We start from the raw sequence: 19,765 nt of genomic DNA, 5'->3' as shown, positions 1-19,765 counted from the left end.
AACTAAAGTTAACCACTGTCAATATTTTGGCATGTTCCTTCCTGTTTTTTCTTTACCTAAAGTTTTTTTAGTTTTTATCTTTTGTGTTTTGTTTTGTTTTTATGTTTTTTGCTGAGTGTGAAGCCCAACACAGGGCTTGAACTCACAACCCAGAGATCAAGATCTGAGCTGAGATCAAGAGTTGGACGTTTAACCCACTGAGCCACTCAGGCGCCCCAAATTTTATTTTGTTTTTGACATAATTAGGATCATATTGTCTATATAGTTTTCTACTTGTTTTCTTTTAATTATATTGAGAACACTTCCCCATGTTATTAAAAATTATTTAAAATAATCTTAATAGCTGTATAATTTCAATTTTAAGAATGTGTCTTCAGGGGCACCTAGGGTGGCTCAGTTTGTTAAGTGTCTGACTCTTGATTTCGGCCCAGATCATGATCTCAGGGTCATGAGATTGAGCCCCACATGGGGCTCCACTCTGGGCATAGAGCTTGCTTAGGATTCTGTCTCCCTCTGCCTCTCCCCCGCTACTTGCCCGTGCTCGCTCTCTTGCTCAAAAAAAAAAAAAAAAAAGTCTCTTTAACCATTTCTATTAGACATTTAGATTATTTACAATTTTGTTTGATATAATGTCAATAAACAGCTTGTATATTGATAAACCTTGTCCCATCTCTGATTATTTCCTTAAGATAACAGTGCAGTGAAGCAGTCTCAAATATTACTACTAGAAGTATAAATTGGTATAACTTTTCTGGAAAGCAATTTGACTTTCTGTATTCAAAGATATGGAGTTGACTTCAGGACTCTTGTTGTTGAGGTAGTGCGGTTTCCTGATTTTTTAGAAGCCCTCGCTCAGGTGATGGAAATGTTTTATATCTTGATTAAGAAAATGGTTACACAACTGTATACATTTGTCAAAATCATCAAACGCTGCCCTTAAAATTGGTATATTTTATATCAATAAGAAATTATAATTTTAAAAAAGTACTCTAGTATCAAACTGACACTTTTTTCTTGATATAGTCAGAAAGATGAAAAGTAATTTAAAAAGGAATAGTTTTCTTACTATGTAATTCAGTGTTTTTTAATGCCATTGCTCTAGAACCACCTGATATTAGCTAGTGTTATGAGTCACGTACTTGGAGAAACACTGATCCATAGCAATTCCTAAAAAGGGGGTCAGGATGGTACCAAGAACTAAAATTTATTTAGTACCTACTATATGCTAGACACTTTTGACACGTTTTACCTGTGCTGTCCAATAAGATGGCCACGCGTCACGTGTAGCTATTGAGCACCTGAAATGTGACTAGTCTAATTTGAGGTGTGATACAGGTATAAAATATATATCAAATTGCAAAGACTTAGTACCAAAAAAATAAGTGTAAAATATCTCATTAATAATTTTTAGAAGTTCTTAACGTTTTGGATTTTTGGGTTAAGTCAAATATGCTATTAAAATTAATTTTACCTTTCTTTTTCACCTTTCTAATATAGTTATAGAACATTTAGAATTACCCAGCAGCTCACATTTGTAATTGTTTTGTTTTTTTTTTTTTAAGATTTTATTTATTTATTTGACAGAGAGAGAGACAGCCAGCGAGAGAGGGAACACAAGCAGGGAGAGTGGAAGAGGAAGAAGCAGGCTCCCAGTGTAGGAGCCTGATGTGGGGCTCGATCCCGGAACGCCGGGATCACGCCCTGAGCCGAAGGCAATCGCTTAACCGCTGTGCCACCCAGGCACCCCTCACATTTGTACTTGTTTACATTTCTATTGGATTGTACTGCCTTACCCATTCACTTTTGTTTTTAGTCTCGTGACGACCCAACAAAGTAGATATTTTTATTATTGTCATTGACTTCATTTTTCCGATGAGGAGATTGAGGGTTTAGGGAAGTAAAAACCTTGTCCAAAGTCATAGAGCTAATAAGTGACAAAACCGGACTTAAACTCACTCTGTCTCCAGTCTGGGCACCTAAGCACTCAGCTGAAATAATAATTTATGAAGTTTAATGTAGCTGTGATTATTTTAATCTCTTGCTTATAAATGTCACTTATAAGGTAGGCAAAATTTGTTTTTACCAAATGGACAATATGTGAAGGTTTCTGCCTACTAAGAAATATTGTAAACCAAAGCAGGGGGGGAAATAGTACAAAAGTAAAGAATCATTTAGTGTTGTTTTAAGATTTTTGTCACCCAAATATAATTAAGAATGAGATTTAAGACAGTGTTGCTCTTTGAATAAAAATGGTTAATTTGATTAACTAGTTGCAGCTGTTAGTGTCATCACTACCTAAGTTGATGCCTAAGTGTTGGTAATAATATAATCCTGACAGAGTAAGTCAGTAACAATGTAGGGAGCACAGGTTTTTTCGTAGAGAGTACAGTTTAGGGCTTAGAAAACAGTTGGCATTTTGAACTTCTGTAAATAAATTTGAAGGTGGGAGGGGACTGATTCATATCAACAGGTACTTTATAGATTTCTACCTAAACAAGTAACACTAGAAACTTGGACCTTCTCTTGTAACCACGAGTTGGTTCAATCTCTGAATTATTTACAGAAAAATTAGGATCCTGTAACAGAATTTGCATTTCAAAGAAAGAGGAATCCAGAGGACACTCTTGCTCACTTATGGGCATTTCAGGATCAGTATTGAGACTTGGAATCATCACCATCTCTGTAGAGATGCTGGGGGGGGGGGGGGTTACTTTCCTGCTGGGATCAGAGTGTTAGCCACCATTGCAAGAGTCGTGATGGAGTGTATCGCCTGTCACTGACGAGCATTTACTGAGTGCTGATTATGTGTAAGGTTTTGTGCAAGGTGCTAGAAAGATGAAGGCATGTCCTATATTTTTAAGGATTTCAGTGTCTAATGGGAAAGTAGACATATAAATGAATAAATCTAATAAGATGTTTTTTTAAAAAAACTGGACTTAACCCAAGATTCAAATCTAGGTCTGTTTCTTGACTCCAGTTTATTTGTGCGTTTGGAACATACATTTTTAAAATTAAAAATGGCTTTTCACTGCAAAATCGATACATAATACTTGTAGGAAAAAATTTTAATATAGCTGAGCAAAAAGAAGATAATAGAAATATCCACACTGCCACCATCCCACCATGGGAAGTGTCAACATCTTGATGTATATATAGCCTTTGAGACCTTTTTCTATTAATGTGTACACATATATTTTTAAATAAAAGGGAATATACTATACATTTACTTTTAATGAAACTACTTATATATGTCATTTTTATAGTGACAGCATAGCATTCTGTTGTCTGATTATGCCCCGGTTTATTCAACCAATTCTCAATTTTTTGCTCATTCAACACTTATTGAGCACTTAACTGTATTCCAGGAGCTATTGTAAGACTGGATATACAGGGGTGAACAAAATTGTTTGGTGTTAGTTGTTTATAATTTTTCACTCTTGTAATAGTGCTGCAATAAACATTATTTTATATACATCCTTACATACTTGTCCAGTTGCTCACTTGGGATAATAATTGAGCATATACTATACATGCCAGACAGTCTGGTGACTTCATTACATATATTTTCTCATTTAATCATGATCCAAGAAGTAATATTGTGGGGGCGCCTGAGTGGCACAGTCGTTAAGCGTTTGCCTTTGGCTCAGGGCATGATCCCAGCGCTCTGGGATCGAGCCCCGCGTCGGGCTCCTCCGCTGAGAGCCTGCTTCTTCCTCTCCCACTCCCCCTGCTTGTGTTCCCTCTCTCTCTGGCTGTCTCTCTCTGTGTCAAATAAATAAATAAAATCTTAAAAAAAAAAAAGAAGAAGAAATATTGTGATTCCATTTTTCAAATGAAGAAACTGAAACGTGGAGAAATGAAATAATTTGTCTTAGGTCATACAGCAAGCAAGTGCAAAGCTGGAATTCAGGTTCAAATTTGTGTGATTCTAGATTCATGCACTGCTAAACAATGTTGAGATGAAATTAGTGCCTCCGAGAGCATAAACACTTTTTTTAAGTAGGCTCCACACCCAGCATGGGGCTTGAACTCACCACCCCGAGATCAAGAGTCGCAGAGCATAAACATTTTTAAGATGCTAAATTACTAATTTGCCAGCCAGAAAAGTTTTACCAGTTTAAACCTTTACACCATACCCTCACAACACTGAGGTCAGCTGCCCCTGATTCTTAAAAATAAACTTAAAAATCATCAATGGGGGGGTGACTGGGTGGCTCAGTCGGTTAAGCGGCTGCCTTTGGCTCATGTCGTGATGCATCGGGCTCCCTGCTCAGTGGGGAGTCTGCCTCTCTCTCTCTCTGCATCATTCTTGCTCTCTCTCTTTCTCAAATAAATAAATAAAATGTTTTTTAAAAAATCATTAATGTGTATGGAGAAGGTTGATAAAAAGCAAACAGTTTATTTCAACTCAAATGCAGAGAAAGAAGAAAGAAGTAGGTAAACAGCGTGAAGCTGAGAGACCAGTAAAGGAGAGAGACACAGAGGCAAGAGAGTCAGAGGCAGGTACTGCCTGGTCACAGAGCAGCACTCATCCCCTCCCATGTCACCCCATCTCCCCCCGAACCCCTGCCGCCCGGTGCACCTTTCTCCTTTGTGTAAACTTGGTTGAGTAGTTTGTTTCTTGTAGCCAGAATGTTGTGTTTTAGGAAAATGTTCTCGCCTCTTACGAGTTTATAGGATATGCCTTTTCGGGTAGTATGTAAGACCCAATACAGATTTGCTTATTTGTTTCGGGCTTTGTTGGATGAAACAATAAAAGGTTGAAAACGGAAGGAAAAGTTCAACTTTGCTGACTCTGCGGAGTGACACAAAGTGACTTGTTTCCTTCCTGTATTATCTACATTTCTATGTTTTTTATGATAAATACTAAAATGTTCTACAGATTTTTTAAAAGTCATCAGTTTGACGTCATTCGGATTATTAAGTACTAAAGTAGTTGGTTAGCCTCAGCACGGCCCTGAGTTGTCATTCCTCCGCCAAAATTGTGTTACCTTCCCCAACTGAATGACGCCTCCGCTGGGACACCTGTTCTTTCACTGGGATTATCATTAGAGCCTCTGGGCTGAATAGGACTGTGATTTACAAATCACCTTTTGTTACCCTACGGTCTTATTTTTTTTATATATTTTTTTCATTTAAATTTAATTAACATACAATGTTTATTATTAGTTTCAGAGGAAGAGTTTAGTGATTCATCAGTTGCATGTAACACCCAGTGCTCATTACATCACGTGCCCTCCTTAATTCCCATCACCCAGTTACCGCATCCCCCCACCCACCTCCCCTCCAGCAGCCCTCAGTTTGTTTCCTATAATTAAGAGTCTCTTATGGTTTCTCTCCCTCTCTGATTTCATCTGATTTTATTCTTCCCTCCCTTCCCCTATGATCCTCTGTCTTGTTTCTTAACTTCCACATATGAGTGAAATCATATGATAATTGTCTTTGACTGACTGACTTCACTTAGCGTAATGCCCTCTAGTTCCATCCGTGTCGTTGTAAATGGCAGGATTTCATTTTCTGATGGCTGCGTAATATTCCATTGTGCATATATACCACATCTTCTTTATCCGTTCAGCTGTCAAAGGACAGATGTATTTCTGTATGTCGGCTGTCGTGGACATTGCTTCTGTACCAGCAAACAAGCCAAACTTTCATTCTTTCAGATGACAGTGATACCCTTCGGTCTTTTAAAAGGCAGTGGAGCATAGCAGTTGAGAGCATGGGTTCCCGTTGACAGACTACCTTACTCTTATATTTGGGGGACGCAAAGTAAAAGGGACCGGGGATATTCTTCATTACCACATCTGCCATCACTTGTTTGGAAAACCTCTACTTTAATATAATTCAAGAGCAGAATTCTACATTATCTCAAGGCGGAGTATACTAGGGCAGTGAGGATATTTACTAGGAAGGTAGCCCCATTGCCGGATGACCTTTGTGGTCTATGAGGACAAAAATTTTTAGTAGCTCAGGTTCCACTTGTGCTCGCTTCACATGTCCCCTTTGAGGCTGCCAGAGTGAGCACCCCTGTAATGAACAGGCCTGCGGAGCCGTCAGCAGCTGTACTTGCTACACGGAGGTTATTTGGGGGCTTCGTTTCTTATATTTTTTATGGCAGCCACCACTGTACTCCTGTCGTTGTGGTGGCTCCGACAGATTGATGTGGTCTTGAATGTGCCCAGTGGTGAGAAAATACATCTCTAGCTTTTTGTTTTCAGATGATGACCTCCTTTCAGACCTCCGTGTAAGCGATATTCCAGGCAGTTCTGTCCCTGAGGAGTCCATCCTTTGCCCTGTGGGCAGAGAGGGTAATCCCTTCTCCTCACACGACTCTCCGGTGAATGATATGTGCGCAGTGCTGGATACATGCAGAATCCCAACTGGTTGCTTTTTTGTCCTATTTCTTCTCAGTGGGAGAAGAACTAAAGCCAGGGGCCCCTTTTTATTTGTTTTCTTTTGCTTTGTGTTGTGTTCTGTTTTGTTTTTATAAGTCGGGTGTCCGGTACTAAGGGGGGAACTGGGAAGCAGTAGCTACATTTTCTAATAGGCAGTTACATTGTTTGCAAGAAAGTGTATTAGGATAAAGTAACCTCAGTGGAATTGGTTATAATCAAGGAAATATTTTATGTCTTAATTCAGTGTTTCCTAAGGTCTGTCCTATAGAAAATGTGTTTGGTATTTGTTGGGGATTGATAGGTATTGCCTTAAAAAAGGTTCTATAGGCAACTAAGTTTAGAAAGTACTGTTATCCTTCTCTTGGAAAGTCGCAATTCACATTAGTATGTTCAAGAGTCTGAGCAACTCCAGAGTAAAGAAACCCATTCAGCTTTTTTTCCCTTTATTGTATCTTAATATAATTTTTATATTTATAAATAAATATACATAACATACAAGTTAGAAAGGATAATAATATAATGAACACCCTTGAATCCTTCACCCAACCCGAGAACTAGAAAGTTGCCAGTGGCATGGATCTGTTCGTATTCCTCTCAGATTACATCCCTTACCTCCCTGCAACAGGTAAGCGCTGTTCTACGTTTTGTGTTTAGTTCCCTTGCTTTGGTGGGAGATTCTTATCACTTACCTATATATTTGTAAACAATGCATTATTTAGCTTTGCTTATTTTTGAGCTCAATCAGTTTTTCCCACGCTAGTGGATCATTCATAGAAGCAGAGAAACATACTGACTCCCCCCCCCCCCCCGCCTTTAAAAACCCTCTGTTAGCCTCCTGTCTCTTTCCAGGTTCTGTATCATTTCTCTGTTCTCTTTGTAGCAGAAATTCTTGAAGAACTGTTTCTAATCATTGTCTCTGATTCCTCTCCTTACATATTCTCTTGAACTCACATATTCTTTTAAGCCTCACTCTGTTCAGGCTTTCACCACATCGCCCTCTGGAATTGTTCTTGCTCTGGTCCCCAGGGACCTCCACGTGGCTAAACCCAGAGTCAACCTTTAGCACTCATTTTACTTGACCTGTTAGCAGCATTTGACGCAGTTGTTCCATCCCTTCCCTTGGAAACACCTTTATCTTTTAGCTTCCAGAAACTATAGTCTCCTGGTCTTCCTACCTCACTGGCCATTCCTTCTCTGTCACTTTTGTTCATTTCTCCTATTTTGGGGAATCCCTGGAACTCCGTCCTTAGACCACCTCTCTTCTTCTCTATCTATACCCACTTCCTTGGCAATCTCATCCAGGCTCATGGCTTTAAGATCTGTCTGCTACTGGGGCGCCTGAGTGGCACAGCGGTTAAGCGTCTGCCTTCGGCTCAGGGCGTGATCCCGGCGTTATGGGATCGAGCCCCACATCAGGCTCTTCCACTATGAGCCTGCTTCTTCCTCTCCCACTCCCCCTGCTTGTGTTCCCTCTCTCGCTGGCTCTCTCTATCTCTGTCGAATAAATAAATAAAATCTTTAAAAAAAAAAAAAATCTGTCTGCTACTGACTCCTAAATTTATACCTCTCATCCAGACTTTTTCGGCCGCAGCACTATTAGTGTTTGGGACCAGATGATTCTTTGTTGTGGTGAGCTGTCCTGTGCATTGTAGGGTTTGCAGCAACACCCCGGCCTCCCCACGGTGATGCCAGCGGCATTCCACCAGTGACGACAACCAGCAATGTTTCCAGACGTTGCCAGATGTCCCCTGGAGGTAAAATCACATCTCTCTCACACCCTCCCCATTAAGAACCACTGTTTCTAGACTGAACTTCTCCCCCAAACTCCACATTTATATATTCAGCTGTCTACTTGACACTTCTATTTGAATGTCTAATTATCCATATTTAACGTGATCAAGACCAAGCTTCCGATACATCTTTCTAAACACGATCCTCCCTCAGACTCTCCATCTCAGTTAATTGCATGTCCATCCTTCTAGTTGCTTAGTTCAAAAACTTGGTGTTTTCTTGACTCCCCTCTTTCCCTCACACCTACATCCTGATTCATCAGTAAATCTTATGATCTTTTCCTTCAAAATATGTCCAGAATCTGACACCCTGTCACTACTGCTGTCCTGGTCCATGACACCACCATTTCCCACCTGGATTGTTACAGCCGCCTCACCCTTTACTCTACAGTCTGTTCTCTGTATCACTAGAGTGACCCTATGAAAATTCATAATTCAGGGCATGTCTCATCTCTGCACGGAAACCTCCAGGTGTTACCCATCTTACTCAAAGTAAAAATTAAAATCCTTGCAACAAGCTACCAGGCCTCACGTGATCTCATCTTCATACTCCCCTCCGTCCCCTTCCTTAACATCTCCAGTCTTCTCTCTTACTACCCAGTACCTTATTTACTTCTCTCCAGCCCGCTAGCCTCCTCTCTGTTCCCTGAACACAGCCAGCCTTGGTCCCTTTGCACCTGCCCTTCCCCCAGATACCTTCCCTTGCCTCATTCACGTCTTGGCTCAGGTGTCAGTTTCTCAGTGGCCTTCCTTGACCACAGGATTTAAAATCTCACACCACCAGCACCACCTCCAGCTCTTTCAGACCTGCTGTATTCTGCGTAGCACTTCCTTCATCTCACATACTGTAGAGAGGCAGTGCTGCATCGTGCTCAGGAGAGCAGACTCTGAAGGCAGATTGCCTGGGTTTGTATCCTGACTCTGTCACTTTCAAGATGTAAGACCTTGGCTCCTCTGAGCCTCAATTTCTTTGTAAAGTGGGATAGTTTTTATCTCATGAGAACCTCACATACATAGTGATAGGAGCTCGCCATTATTATTACTGTTGTGTTATTATTACATTTTACTATTAATTTCATTTATCTTCCGCTTTTCCTATTGGAATATAAATCCCATGAGGGAAGTTGTTTTGTTTTTGTTGGGTTTTTTTTTTTCTTTTTTCCTTTTTTTTTTACTTATTGCTGTATTCACAGTGTCTAGAACAGGGCCTGGCACATAGTAGGCAATTAATAAATACTTGTTAAATTGTTACCTCTGGAAAGAGCAATGGGGAGAAGAAAGATCCAGGAGACTTGAGCTCTATGTATACTATTTAAAACTTTTGCCAAGGGGCGCCTGGGTGGCACAGTGGTTAAGCGTCTGCCTTCGGCTCAGGGCGTGATCCCGGCGTTCTGGGATCGAGCCCCACATCAGGCTCTTCCGCTATGAGCCTGCTTCTTCCTCTCCCACTCCCCCTGCTTGTGTTCCCTCTCTCGTTGGCTGTCTCTATCTCTGTCAAATAAATAAATAAAATCTTTAAAAAAAAAAAAAAAACTTTTGCCAGAAGAATGTATTCATGTATTACTTGTGTCCTCAAAAAGCTTATAGGCTTATGTGGGAAAAAGACATATAGACAAATCCTAGAGGATTGAGAATATGAGAGTTGAGTTTTAACAGACGCATGGTTCAGATACAGTACAAGAGGGATGAGGCGACCTTCCAGGCGGAGGGGATAGTGCAAAAGCAAAGAGGTATGAGACGTGAGAGCAGCTCTGACAGCTGTAAGCGGTGGGAATTGAGAGGACTTGTCAGTGTTCTGTGCTGTTAAATGCTCCGTCGTATCCTTCTCTCTCACCCACTCCTGTAGTCCAGCATCTCTTGCTAAATGTTTGGCTTTAATTAGAAGATTATTACTCCATTAAGGGGAATATTTGGGGCTTTTTTTTCTCATTATTTTCCAGAAAGTCTTTTTCTAGGTTCCTGCTTCCTATAAATTCCATTCGTTTTGTTTCATTATATCACTTCACATTTGACTCTAGCTTCCTTTGGTGTCTTTGGGTTTTTATTAAGAAACTCACATATAACTTCTATCTGTAGAATACAGTGAAAGAAGAAGAGAGAGATGATAGAGAGGGAGAGTCTTATTATATAGCTTTGTTAGGGGCACAGCTGTTCAACTCGTCACTTTAGTCATTAGAATCTAAAATCCTGTGTTAGTCTCTAGTTCCTTACCAAAGACTGAAAAGTGAAGAAACTCTTTTTCCAATGCGTGATGCAAGAGTTTTTGAGGTTGACTTTTTTTTTTTAAGATTTATGTACATATTTAAGAAAGAGTGTGTGCACACATGGGTGCAAGTTGGGGGAGAGAGGGAGAGGGAGGGGGAGAGAATCTCAGACTCCCCCGCTGAGCGCAGGGCCAGACCCGGGTCAGTCTCATGACCCATGAGATCATGACCTGAGCCAAAAATCACGAGTCAGACACTTCACCGACTGAGCCACGCAGGAGCCCCTTGATGTAGACTTTTTAAAATCAGTTGGTGAAGGGGCAGACTCCTGATTTCAGCTCAGGTCATGATCTCAGGGTTGTAAGATCGAGCCCCACCTCAGGCTCCATGTTGGGCGCCTGCTTAAGATTCTCTCCCTTTCCCTCTGCCTCTCCCCACCTCTAAATAAATTAATTAATAAAATAAAATAAAATCAGGGCTTTTTTTCTGCCCACCTTGCTTCTCTCCATAAAGCTGAGAATGATGACGGCACAAACCAAGACAGGCAGTAGCATTAGTCCCCTCGGTTAGCTGCTGGTACCGTCTTTGTTTGTATGTTGTCTCACATTGAGTTGTGATTGTGTATGTGTCTCTAAGAGTCCCTTGAAGGTAGGAATCATAACAATGTTCCTTTGTACACCTAGCTCAGTGCCTGCTTCATAATGAATGCTCAGTGAAACACTTGTTAAATTGAGCTGAATTGAATTAGATTATGATATCACAGGAGAAGGGAATTTTTGAGTTTGCTTTTAAAGTGAAATTGATTTAAAACAAAGCTGGAGCAGAGGATCATAGGGGAAGGGAGGGAAAACCGAATGGGAAGAAATCGGAGAGGGAGACAAACCATGAGAGACTCTTGATTCTGGGAGACAAACTGAGGGTTGTGGAAGGGGAGGTGGGTAGGGGCATGGGGTACTGGGTGATGGGCATTAAGGAGGGCCCGCGATGTGAGGAGCACTGGGTGTTATATGCAACTGATGAATCAATGAACATCGCATCAGAAACTAATGATGTACTGTATGTTGGCTAATTGAATTTAAATAAATCAATCTCTTTCTATATGCAGAAAAAAAGCTAGAAAAAAATCATTCTTTTCTTGTTGTTTTTAAACATAGTCTAAATTTGGGGTATAGATACCAATATGTTCATCGCCCAAAATTTTTAAAGCATTCTGCAGTGACTCATCAAAGTCCTCAAATAGATACTTTTTAAAAAGTCACAATGGCCCTAGGAAACAAAATTAGACTTGGCAAATATAAATAGTATTTTCTCTTTGCAGTCAAGAATGTGGGGTCTTGTTGATACACAGAGGAGGATCTTGAAGTATAATTTCAGTTCAGTTACTTCTTGTCTTTGCACTGGTAGCAGAGTCTGAAGTGAAGCAGAGATCACCTGATCGATTCCTGTAGGGTTTCCCAGCACGGTTGTTTCGTTCTTACTATAAGTCACTAATCAAAGACTTCTCGTGTTATCTTTCACAAAAGCAACACTACCTCATTTCTGACACTTGCTTTCTGCCCTCCAACTGTCTCCAGTCCAACTGGTCAAAAGACCAGGCCAGACAGAGGTGCCTGGATTTCAGTAGGGGAATAAATAAATTTAGCTTCTATTCCTTTCCCTCTGCTTCGTCTTTTTTTTTTTTCTTTTGGAAAGGAGTTTGGAATTTAAATCCTCCAAGTCCAGAATCTGGCAGGTCTAAAACTGCAAAACAATGGTAATGATAAGGTACCTGGTCATCCCTCCAACCCTCTGCTGCAGATCTGTCCCCTGAGAGTGACCGCGGCACACTTACATACTGCCCCAAAACTCCTGTATCATAGCGAAGGCTCTCTTGCCAACAGAGAGCTATTTTATCTTTTTTTTAAGATATTATTTATGTATTTGAGAGAGAGCGAGAGTGAGCAGGAGGGAGAGGGCGAGGGAGAGAGAGTCTGAAGCAGACTGCAAGCTGAGCGCAGAGCCTGATGTGGGGCTCGATCCTGTGACCACGAGAGCTTGACCTGAGCCGAAACCAAGAGTTGGACGCATAACTGAGCCACCCAGGCGCCCCAACGTGTAGCTCTTCTTTTAATGAGTTCATTTACTCGGTGTACCTTTATTGGGTCCCTACTAGATGTCAGCCTATGTGCTAAGCCCTGGAGATCCAAGCTGAAGAAGTCCTAGACCCGCCCTAAGCAGCTCACAGTCTAGAGTGGCAGCAATAATAGGGCGAGTACTGAATGCATAATAACGCAGAGCTAAAATAGCAGTAGAGCAAAGAGATTCATAGCGACGGGGGGAGGGGGGGGTCCTGCCGGCCAGAAGGAGTTTGAGAAGGCCCCATGGAAAAGGTGACTTTTAATCCTCAGCCTTAAAGGATAAAAAGGATTTCATCAGACACAGGACATAAGAGCACAGCGTACAGGTGGGGAAGCTCAGGAGCTGTTCAGGGGCGAGCAAGTGGCTGGGCGCTGCTGGGCGGCGTGTGGGAAGTGGAGCGAGACAAGCAAGCAGCGCTCCGCATGGTGCCCAAGGGCGCAGGTTCCGGAGCCTGGGTTTGGATCCAGCGAAGCCACTTCTTGGCTGTGGTGAACTCGGCAAGTCTCTTCACCTCCATAGCTTGGTTTTGTCATCTTTCGAATGGGGATAATAGCACCTGTTTCACACATATACATACATAACACACATACGCGTGTGGCTTAACACAGTTCTCAGAACAAAATAAATACAAGTATTAGTTATTAGGAGGATACATTATGAAGGGCCTTGAATTTTACTCTGTACATTGTTCTGTAAGCAAAAGAAAGGTTTGAAAGCAGACGAGGTGAAAGTATGCAGTAGGATGTCATCTGTGTTTTAGAAAATTGACTCTGGTGCCACTTGGCAGAGTCCCCTGGCTAAGGAGGAGACTAGAGGCACAGTCCACGTTCTGAGGCCATTTTAAGAGTCAAATAAGAGGTGCTGATGTAACACGGTTCTCAGTTAATACAGTAGCCTTGCCCTTCAAAATTCTGGGTTCTGGGACACTGGGTGGCTGAGTCGGTGTCAGACTCTTGATTTCAGCTCAGGTCATGATCTCAGGGTCCTGAGATTAAGCCCCTCATCAGGCTCCATGCTGAGCGTGGAGTCTGCTTGAGACCCCCCCCCCACTTTTCTCCCTGCTCGTGCTCTCATAGATAGATAGATAGATAGATAGATAGATAGATGAGGGAGGGAGGAAGGGAGGAAGGGAGGGAGGGAGGGAGGGAGGAAGGAAGGAAGGAAGGAAGGAAGGAAGGAAGGAAGGAAGGAAGGAAAAAAGGAAAAAAATTGGGTTCCTAACTAGAAATTTCAAACTGGAAATCTCAGTCTTAACAGATCTTACAGGGTTTTGTTTTTGTTTTTGTTTTTAAGATTTTATTTATTTATTCGACAGGATAGAGACAGCCAGCGAGAGAGGGAACACAAGCAGGGGGAGTGGGAGAGGAAGAAGCAGGCTCATAGTGGAGGAGCCTGATGTGGGGCTCGATCCCACAACGCCAGGATCACGCCCTGAGCCGAAGACAGACGCTTAACCGCTGTGCCACCCAGGTGCCCCAGATCTTACAGGTTTAGCGCTAAAAAACCCAGAACCCTGGGTAAGAGCACTAAGGGGAGCTCCTTCTAGTCTGAATGTTTGAGTGTTCAACTGATGCTTCGCCTCTGCACCCAAATATCAGACCAGTACCTCTTACATACTAATCATGATATCCTTTATCCAGTTACATGTCGTGGGCAAGATACTCTACTTTTGGAGATACCTTTTTTTTTTCCTTTGAGTAACCTCAAATCTGCTCAGTTTCCTAGAGGAAGTTCTGGCTTCTGGACTGCACAGCCGAAGCAGGGAGAGCTCTCAAGTTACATCGAGGTCAGCAAGCAGAAGATGAAATGGTGATGGCAAGGTGAGGAGAATGGTGCGACTTCCCCTCTAGCCTCGCTGCGGGCTTTCCCCGCTGACCAGAAGCGTTGGAGAAGAGCCTTGGGTTTTGTGCTTGTCATTATAACCCATCTCCAAGTAGCCTGCTAATTCCTGAACTGTTGGCACAGACACCAAGACTCCCGGTGATGAGTTGAGAATAAGTCTGTGCCCCTCCCAACCCCCTTTTCTCATGGTTTCCTTATCAAATAAACAAATGTATTCCTTGTATTTGACAGCACAATCACTTCAGTTTCTGATGAATTTTGTTGGGATCTTACTTGAGAAAAGGGTTATCAGAGCTCGGAGGAGTCTAAAAAGTAATCATTTGATGGACACGCTACACATCCTCTCTTCTCTTGACCCCTTTTCCGTTTCATTAACCACATTCCTGCACACCTCATTTTCTGAAAACTCATCATGTTTCTGTAAAGAACCATCCAAAAATTGTTCCTACATTGCAATTTTCTGTGGCACTGAGAACCCATGTATGACTACAATAAAAATCCATTTTGTGAAAAGATACAAGTTTTTATTTCTTTGGGGTTAATAACTATTTATGGGAATTCATGAGATGAGCTGGCTTTACACCAAACTTAGAGAAGGCGCTGCTTCTTTCCAAAGGATATTTGGAGTATGTCAAGGCAAATGATAGATTCTGGTGTCAGTTTCGATTCTCTTGAAAGCAGTGGAAAGTGGTGATGTCACTCATGCCAGGAAGTTATGGCATCCTCAAATCATAGCAAAAACAGCACAGCGCAATCCCTCCCTGGTTCTCTGTAAGCCCTTTATATATTTTTTAACCTCTTTTTATGTTGAACATAAAATATTCTCTAGCCTCAGATAGCGTAAAGTCAAATCTGTCACAGTTATCAGGCCTTGTGAATGCTATTTAGTCTCTTTGTGGCTCAGTCTCCTCATCTGTAAAATAAGAATAATAGGGGCGCCTGGGGGGGCTCAGTCAGTTAAGCATCCAACTATTGATTTCAGCTCAAGTTATGATCTCAGAGTCATGAGATTGAGCCCCACGTTGGGCTCTGTGCTCAGTGGGGAGTCTGCTTCCCTCTCTCTCTCTCTCTCTCTCCCTCTCCCTTTGTCCTCTCCCCACTTGCCCACTCTGTCTCTCTCTAAAATAAATCTTTTTTAAAAATGAGAGTAATAAAGCACCTTCCTCATAGGATTGTAAGGATTAGATAATACATATAAAGCACTGAGAACACTGCAAACACTAATAAGAGGCAATAAGATTGATTCCTGTCTCCAACCTGGGTATACAAAATCACTATACAGAAAGATCAGATTCCTGTCAACCCTCCCACTGCACTAAGCAGCAGCTCAAGAAATAAGGGGAAAAATAAAGGTCATTCTGTCCATCTCCATTTTCCCATTCCCCCTTCTTTTCTCCATTGTTTCTTTACCTCACACTCATGTGAAGCCCTGAGGCTGTGCCCATATTATAGCCAAGAGCTAAGATCTAAATTCCTTTCCTTTTTTTTTTTTTTTTTTTTTTTTTGTGGGTCACTTTAGGTACATTTTCAAATTTTTTCCCTTTTTTTATAATAAAAAAGTGAGACTGCCTTCACTGGGGGGACATTATTTTAATTGCAGCTTTTATGAGTTACAGAGTTTTTTCAAATAAACAGAAACCTCCCCCAAGCAGGATTACCTGTGCTTCCCTTCCTCTTGGCAAGGTAACTCTTTGGAAGAAGAAGAATCAGAACAGAGACTTTTTGGAGCGCCTGGGTGGCTCAGTCGGTTAAGCAACCAACTCCTGATTTCAGCTCAGGTCATGATCTCAGGGTCGAGGCATGGAGCCCTGCCTTGGGCTCCCCGCTCAGGGGAGTCTGCTTGAGATTCTCTGCCTCTCCCTCACCCTCTGCCCCTCCCCACACACACGCCCTCTCTCACTCGCTCTCTCTAAAATAAATCTTAAAAAAAAAAAAAAAAGGAACAGACTTTTCTTACACAATTCCTATTATTTGCCTGCTTCCCTTGTGCCCACTCAACTAACAATACCAAGAAGTCTAAAAAGTGAGCCTTACCCTCAGGAGGTTTGATGCCAGAAATTGGCATTTCTTTATTAAGGATCGAAGACTTACATTTTTTTTATAATTTTTTTAAATATTTTTTTTTTAGAGAGAGAGAACCCTTGCACGCGCATGTGTGAGTTGCGGGAGAGCAGCAGAGGGAGAGGGAGAGAATCCCAAGCAGGTTCTATGCCCAGCGCAGAGCCCAACTTGGGGCTCGATTTCAGGACCCTGAGATCATCACCTGAGCCGACGTCACGAGTCCAATGCTTAACCAACTGAGCCACCCAGATGCCTCAAAGACTTACATTTTTATTCAAGATTTACAGAGCTGATTGCATTATTAGTGGCCCTTTACCTTTACCCTTTAAAAACAGCATTTTCTTTGACGTCTCATGTGCTTTTAATGACTTCTCTTCCGTAGAGTGAAATGCACTAGTCAAATGTCCCATTTACTCTACAAAGCCGAGGCACTGTTTTTAGCTAACCAACTCTTTGGACAACAGTTTTTGCCCAGTAAACTTGCAGGCAGCAACTCACAGTCCTTATCGCCGATAGCTGCTTTCTTCCTCCCTTAAGTGGAGTGGCTTATAAAACAGTCAACCGAAGAATAAAGTTGCTGGCAGTTGTGTCTTATCCACGGTGATGCTGTTAGGGAGGTAACCCCATCACAAGTCCTCCCAGTGTCTTCCCTCCACCAAAGAGAAATTGGCTTGAGTCATTTTTTGGTTTGTGTGTGTGGCGGTGGCAAGCTCACTGAGGAGACGGTGCTATGACAATGTGTAAAAGAACCCATCAATTCTCACTCTGAGATTTCTCACTTAAGAAATGGTCTAGTCAAAGATCCCAATTCAGGGGCCCTGAGGTTCACCTGGTGAGAGAGAAGTGAGCTGAAGGACAGGCTGGGAGGAGTGTGGCCCAGGAAAGAGGTGTGAGGAACAGGACCACGGGAGGCAAAGAGAGGGAAGGTAGGGGCAGGACAGTAAGAAGAGACAGTACAGCAGTGCAGGTTAGTGCGAGAAAAACCCAGAGATTTATGTAACATCTTCAGGAGCAAATAGGCAGGAAAGGTTCTCCAGCCCACATGCATCTGTTCTGGAATCTGAAAATGACTTTGGAGGGTTTTGATTTTTTAGCAGTCCCTCTGCCTGATGTTCCACAAAGCTCCAGCACAAGGACCCCACTACCTTGCGTACAGCAGACACTCAAACATTTGTTGACTTTTAAAAGGAGGGGCAGGGGCGCCTGGGTGGCACAGCAGTTGAGCGTCTGCCTTCGGCTCAGGGCGTGATCCCCGCATTGTGGGATCGAGCCCCACATCAGGCTCCTCCGCTATGAGCCTGCTTCTTCCTCTCCCACTCCCCCTGCTTGTGTTCCCTCTCTCGCTGGCTGTCTCTATCTCTGTCTAATAAATAAAATCTTTAAAAAAATAAAAAATAAAAAAAATAAAAGGAGGGGCAAAGGGGCGCCTGGGTGGCTTAGTCGTTAAGCATCTGCCTTCAGCTCAGGTCATGATCCCAGCGTCCTGGGATCAATCCCCACGTCAGGCTCCCCGCTCAGTGGGAAGCCTGCTTCTCCCTCTCCCACTCCCCCTGCTTGTGTTCCCTCTCTCGCTGTCTCTCTCTCTCTGTCAAATAGATAAATAAAATCTTTAAAAAAAAAAAAAAAAAAAGGAGGGGCAAGGAGGAAGTTGGGGCAAATCACGAATCACTTGTCTCCCATAAGCCAGAATCTATTTAAACTATAAATCCAAATCCAAACCGCTCTCGTCTGCCTGGCCAGCAAGCCCTCAAAAGATCATGCCTGCTACTTTTTCCTCACCATGTAGGACACTGGGACATTTTGCTTCCTCATTTATGAAGATACCCTGGATTTTCCCATTCTTCTTAAAGCACTTTTTAAACAGAGAGTGAGAAATAGAGATGGTGAGAAAGGGTGTGTGTGTGTGTGTGTGTGTGTGTGTGTGTGTGTACGAAGCCTAAACAGTAAACTGGAGTCAGAACACCTGGATTCTAATCCATTTAGCCAGTAACTTGCTGTGTAAACTTGGCCCAGTCGATTGATCTGCCACACAGTTTACTCATTTTCCAAGTGGGAATAATATTTATTTTATATACCACACAAGGTGGCACTAAAGACTTAAAGAAATGATATATAAGAACATTTTGAAAGGATAAATTTCTATATCAGTCTAAAATAGAGGAATTAATTACTATGGTAAATGAAAAGAGGTTAAGAGGAATATTGTTGAATTAGGAGGAAACGGGGTGTCTGGGAAAAGAGAAAAGCCCCTCCTTCGTTTGACAGATGCCAGAAAAAGCCAAGACCACCGCATTCCTGAAACCACAAAATCGGTCAATACTTTCTTTTATCTCAAGACATCTCCAGAAAAAGGAGTTCTTGCTTTTCCCTGCTCTTGTGTGCCAGGATTTGTATTCATTTTGTGGTTATTGCATGTCTACCATATGCCAAGCACCGTGTTTGTTAGCTTGTAATTGTTCAGTAATTAGTCCTAGAGGGCAATCCTTGCAGATCTTCATAGGACTTTCGCAGGTCATCGCCTATATTCCACTAACTTTCCTTGTTGATGGAACTGTTAGTTCATCCTTCACCCTTTAATATGTTGAGGAACAGAGTCCTACCAGAATTCAGTGACTTGGGGCACCTGGGTGGCTCAGTGGGTTAAGCATGGTCTCTGAGTTTCAGCTCAGGCCACGATCTCAGGACTGTGAGACGAGCCCCGCGTGGGGCTCTGCGCTCAGCGTCGAGTCTGCTTGTCCCTCTCCCTCTGCTCCTGTCTCTCTCTCTCTCTAATAAATAAAATTTAAAATTAAAATTAAAAAAAAAATTCAGTGACTTGACCAAAGGCCACAAAGTAGTGATGATGAAACTAGTACCCAAACCTGGGTTTCCTGACTCCCCTCCTCCCCTTAAATATGTGTTGTAAAAAAATGACGTTACTGAGATGTTGGCGTGTAAGCTCTGAGGCACATCTGGTGTAGGAGGCATCAGCAGAGGTTCCCCCAGTCAGGGCATCCTCTGGCCCTTCCCTCCACAGGACTCGGATGCAACGTTTCCAGGTCAGTGCAACAGGAAGAGACACCCAGGTAACTGGAAGTTTAAGCCTCACCTGGAGCTTATATTTAAAGCCACACGGTGCTCTGGACAATGCCTTTGGAGACAGAAATCTACTCCTGCCAGTACTTACCGTGTGTCTGCATATCCCTCGGCCATCCTGAGTCTCACTTTCTCTATGTGCAATGATCATACGTATATCCACTTCACGCTTAGGAGGCTCAAAGAAGGCCTGAGGCTTTGTAAACCGACAGCAATGTGTGTTAGTATTAACTCCACCCCCCCCCCCCCGCGCGCCCCTACACGTCCGTACCCCCTCCAC

At 42.5% G+C, this 19,765-nt stretch overlaps 1 protein-coding gene across 1 annotated transcript in view; it reads left to right on the top strand.

The window, feature by feature from the left end:
* VPS45 (vacuolar protein sorting 45 homolog) overlaps positions 1 to 14,862 on the top strand; it is a 67,196-nt gene extending 52,334 nt beyond the window's left edge. The window contains exon 15 of the mRNA XM_026486662.4: positions 14,225 to 14,862. Within this exon, the coding sequence (XP_026342447.2) occupies positions 14,225 to 14,312 (88 nt within the window). The 3' untranslated portion in view covers positions 14,313 to 14,862. The remainder of the gene's footprint in view (positions 1 to 14,224) is intronic.
* Positions 14,863 to 19,765: the final 4,903 nt, after the last annotated feature.

This window comes from Ursus arctos, unplaced genomic scaffold, assembly GCF_023065955.2.
Source record: "Ursus arctos isolate Adak ecotype North America unplaced genomic scaffold, UrsArc2.0 scaffold_12, whole genome shotgun sequence".
NCBI classification, from domain to species: Eukaryota; Metazoa; Chordata; class Mammalia; order Carnivora; family Ursidae; genus Ursus; species Ursus arctos.
This window is presented reverse-complemented; position numbering and strand designations above follow the sequence as displayed.